This window comes from Cyprinodon variegatus, unplaced genomic scaffold (assembly GCF_000732505.1).
Source record: "Cyprinodon variegatus isolate N-32 unplaced genomic scaffold, C_variegatus-1.0 Scaffold1415, whole genome shotgun sequence".
NCBI lineage: Eukaryota > Metazoa > Chordata > Actinopteri > Cyprinodontiformes > Cyprinodontidae > Cyprinodon > Cyprinodon variegatus.
The window spans coordinates 139195-143849 of record NW_015151868.1 but is presented as its reverse complement, the minus strand read 5'-3'; the positions used below and the strand labels follow the sequence as shown (position 1 = coordinate 143849).

Sequence of the window (4655 nt, the reverse complement as noted above, 5' to 3'; positions counted from 1 at the left end):
TAACCCTGAATTTTAATAAAGATAAATACATGAAAAGAGTATATTTCTATTTCAGATATTCAGAGCTGAGAATTTTTCTTCTAAGATCTACTTCCATCATTTTGAAAACAGAATAACCTACCAAGGATGTTCTTATTTTTTTTTTATCGTCAAACTTACATGTCCTTTATGTCATGCATGTGTAGGTAAGGTGTTGGTCCACTGCACGGTGGGGGTCAGCCGCTCGGCCACACTGGTGCTGGCCTACCTGATGATCCGACAGAACCTGACGCTGGTGGAGGCCATCAGGACAGTCAAAGATCACCGAGGGGTCATCCCTAACCGAGGCTTCCTGCGCCAGCTAAATGGACTGGACGGCATCCTGAGAGAAAGCAGGAAGACGTCGCCATAGAGACCCTCAACACACACACACACACTTGATTCACACACCCAAGCCAAGGTAGCAGCCATACACACCATTCAGAGCAGTCTTTCTGACTCTGGGTAGCAACAGATTTATGGAACAATCTTAATTCATTTTCATCCAACAGTCCTTTAAAACTTTCTGCTCCAGGAGTCTTTTAAGGTCCGTCCACATCTGTTCATTTAATTTGTTTCCAGAGGGACTTTATAGTCTCTACATCAGCAGCCTCACAGTGTCCTTTAAATCAATTAACGGATTAATCAGGGAAACCCTCAGGGAGGCAGCAGAGGGCGCCACATTCCGATCACCGTAACAAATTACAGATTCCCGTTGTCGCTGTAATGTGGATCTCCTTCCTCCAGATGCCGACTTGATTGGAAATGGGTTAATCATCACTACTTAAGATTAAATACCAGATTAGAAGGATGAGTTTAAGTTTCAAGCTTTCTCTTGGATGTAGTGGGCTGAACTGATTCATTTAAAAGCACAACCAAGTCCCATTAAACAAAGCCAGAGGTTTATCATTTTAATTCAGGAAGTTTGGTGTCATCTCAAACCTCATTGGTCGGCACACCTCCAGCCTTTCTTAAGCCCCTCCTCCTCTGTGACTTAAAACTTCACACATTCCAGGAGGACGCTGCTGATTCTCCCTGTTTTCACCAGTTTGTTCCAGTTTGCTCAACGAAAGCGAACATTTCTCCTTTCAGTCGGGAACCTTCTCAGGCTGATTCGTGTTTGGCCACACATCAGGTCAGTGTAGCTTTTGCTTTGTCTTAACCGCAACAGACAAACAAAACAAAAAAAAACCCATCAGAAATATTAAACATTTCATTTTCAGATTTTTATAAAATAAATGCAGCTGCAAATGAATTTCTATTTAGATGTGGATAAATAAAACACAGTGATTATTATAACGATGTTTAACTGCCATGTGAGGGTACAGATCCTTCTTGACATTTTTTAGCTAATTTTGACAGGAAAGGTGAGATCCTGTTGAATGCAATTTGCAGTTATACCACTAGATGGCTCTAAACTCAAACTGAATCTCTGGTTACTCCTAATCTAATTTAGGTGATTCTTTTAAATCTTTAAGGAACTTTCTAGAGCCTTGCAATCAAATAACCCAGCAGACGGATAAAAAAATAGTATTAATTTTTTTTTTATCAGAGCAGATACCACCAAGTTATTGGCTTTCCCAGATCTCCTTCTCCTGGGTGAACGTGTAGCGACAGCACAGTCGCATTCTGCCGACGTCCTTGCAGCAATCCCTCCTAATGAGCATGCATGAATGCTGCTGAAATCATTCTAAACCAGCAAAGCTCCGTAGCAATGAGGAAAAATCCAAACTAAGAGCATAGATTTGATTTCAGTGCGGGTTTTGTTTTACTGCATTTATGTTCAGTGTTACATGGACTGTTAGGTCTCTGGGATACCATCACAAAACCACAACCCGATATGTGCCATTGAAAAGCTACTACCTGCCTCGCAGACTGGAAAGTGTTCAGAGCGCAGCCGTCCCCACTGTGCTCTGGGACTCGGTGGTGAAAGGTTGTGTTACCCAGAACTTTCTCAGTTCAAACCAACTTTTTAAAAATCCGTAATAGAGCTTTGGTAAGAAATATATCGAAGAGGATTAGTGCCACTGAAAAAGTTTACTGATTTTTAAATATTATTTTCAGTTTAATATGGGATAAAGGTATCAAGAGCTCGGACCACATGCAGAGAAACCAAAACAGAGAGACCAGGGAAAAAGTTGAACAGGTTTATTGAGAAGCTTGTGGAGATTCCAGTGTTGCTTTGAACACTGCTCAACCGGAACTGAAAGGTGAGGGGAAGACACTGCGGTTAGTTTAGGTTCAGTGGGAAAATTGATTCTCGAACTTAAAGAGGAGAAATGATTTGCAGATTCACATTTCCAGAAAAGTGGTTGACTCTTAGACTCCAGTCGGTGTGGGGGTGTTCCAGTGTTTGTCTCATTCGGTGGAGGGCGGACAGGGGTTACCCAGAATACGGTTGTTTGTAGGAGAACGGAGAAGCTGACTGCCACTCAGATTTCCTGCAGTACTTGAACGGACTGTGGTGCAGATGAATCCCTTGCTCAGCGTGAAACTCAAACGATCCCTTGGAGGAAAGTGGATCCAGACCTGCAATTTGAATCCCCAGCTCAGTTTGAGGCTCAGTTGATCCTTCCAGGAAGAGAAGGGCCAAAACGTCCAGTTTGCAGGATGACTTCCTGCCAAGAGGCAAGGACAAAAAAATAGCAAGATTAAAACTCAGGTTGACAAAACCTCAGTTTGAGTCAGCAAAACTCAGCTTGGCTAGTGTACCCAAAACTGGCAAATACTCTGGCGTTGAGGTAGTGGCAGTCAGCAGCTTAAGAGTCCTCCGTTAATGAGGTAACCCTAGCAGGTGTGTGAGGAGGTGAATCAGGACCAGGCGACGCCTGGTGGAGGAAGGAAGACAAACACACAAAACACAAACCACACAGACAGGAGTCCTGAAAGAATTCTGACTTTAATCTCAAAACTAACAAACATGTTAGCATCAATTCATAGCCGTCTGTTTTGGAGACTAGCTCTCTTGTTTTAATCACTTTCTGCTCTTCCATTACTGAAATAGCATCACCAGAGATCTCTCGGGCACATAAAAAAGTCACCTAATTTCATCATTTTCTACCAATGTGTTATTGGCTCTCCCAAACAACTCTCATCTTTGTCAGTGAGGCTGAGCGCTCCACATCTCTTCCTTCATGGTTCCCATCTACATTAAGATCCAAAATACTGAGATTAAAGTCAGTATTCTGAGAAAAAATGTCAGAATTCTTAGATTAGAGTTAGAATTCTGAGATTAAAGTCACAATTCTTACTTTTTTTCCTATATTAAACTGAAATAAAATTCAGTTAACTTTTTTTTTCAGTGGCTCTAATCCTCATCAGAATCAGAATCAGGTTTATTGCCATTCTGCAGAAACACCTCTTATAGTGTTAGAAATGTATTCTTTTTTGCTGTTTATCAGAGATAAACAGAAGATAAACATTTAAAAAATGTACATAAAGAATATGAATGTTTGGATTTGTAAAGTAAAGGATACAGCATGAATACCAAAATTAAATTTCTTAAACATGTAATCTTAGGGAGATGGAGAGTTTCTCTGCTCTGATTGGTCGACTTTGGTAGCAGAACAGACTCCGCCCACATTTGCTTGTATTGTTGCTGAATTTTAGACTCCTACAGTGTTTAAATATAAAAGTCAAACATAAACTGACTGTGGGGAACCGATACTTGAGCTGAAGTGTTATAGAGAAAAACACTTGAAGAGGAAAAGTTTCACTGGACTTTTAAAGGTCTGTTCTATGTTAAACTGCCGTCCCTCCAAACACTGGATACCAAAGTCCAGCTTTAGGAGTTTCCTTCATCAAACCCAATAACTTTAAATCCTGTGGATTAATTCGGGGTTTATTAATGTTTTTATTTTGAAACCCCTCCACGCATAACAATTTTTCAATGTTTACAATTTTAATCTTTAAGTTAATCAGTCACTGCTGTTTGCCAGGATTTAAAGTGGTATAGTCACGTTATATGCCAATAAAAAAAAAAAAAACAAGCAAAAAACATTTGTCTTGTTATATAAGCAAGCGTCCATCCTGATAGTGTTTTCATGGTTCTTTGTGAGCCTTGTCACGATCCGTTCTGTACCTGCGGCAGAGTCCGCACCATCAGATCGCAACCAGAAATACATGGCGTCGCCATCTTTATGAAAAGGGATCCAATTTACCTATTTCTGTCACTACTTATAAAAATTGTACCAAACTACATGACTTTGCTGGGAGATGCAACGCGTTTACATCCTTTCTGTTATGCTGTTATGTCAACTCTGCCAGTCGGTCCCTGAAATGCGATCCCTGCCCAACTTCCAGCACTTTGAATTTATTCATTGTTTTAGTTTTGGTTCTTGTTGCATTTTCTTCTACCTATATAGTATATAGTGCTTAATCTAAAGAAATCAAAATAAAAACAAATAAATGGGGTGCAATCATCTTTCATTTAACTGCTCTGAGCATATCTGATGATAAAGTCAGAAAATGCATCCATTCTCTCAGCAAAGTTATCAAAATTTTATACAATGTCTAAGATTCCTCAAATGATTTAAAGATAGAATAAAGCACTTTTGGTTCTGTAACAGTTTGTAATATGACATGTAATCTTTCAAAAAGACTTCGGGCCGGATCTATCAAAGATTTGCGTGTATTAA

At 40.0% G+C, this 4655-nt stretch overlaps 1 protein-coding gene across 2 annotated transcripts in view; it reads left to right on the top strand.

The window, feature by feature from the left end:
• LOC107103290 (dual specificity protein phosphatase 26-like) overlaps nucleotides 1–2175 on the top strand; it is a 16572-nt gene extending 14397 nt beyond the window's left edge. Inside the window, exon 4 of one of the 2 annotated variants that reach the window (XM_015402939.1) lies at nucleotides 186–2175. In XM_015402939.1, the coding sequence (XP_015258425.1) occupies nucleotides 186–391 (206 nt within the window). In that variant the 3' untranslated portion in view covers nucleotides 392–2175. The remainder of the gene's footprint in view (nucleotides 1–185) is intronic. The other variant, XM_015402941.1, reaches the window with a different exon arrangement.
• The last annotated feature ends 2480 nt before the right edge of the window (nucleotides 2176–4655 follow it).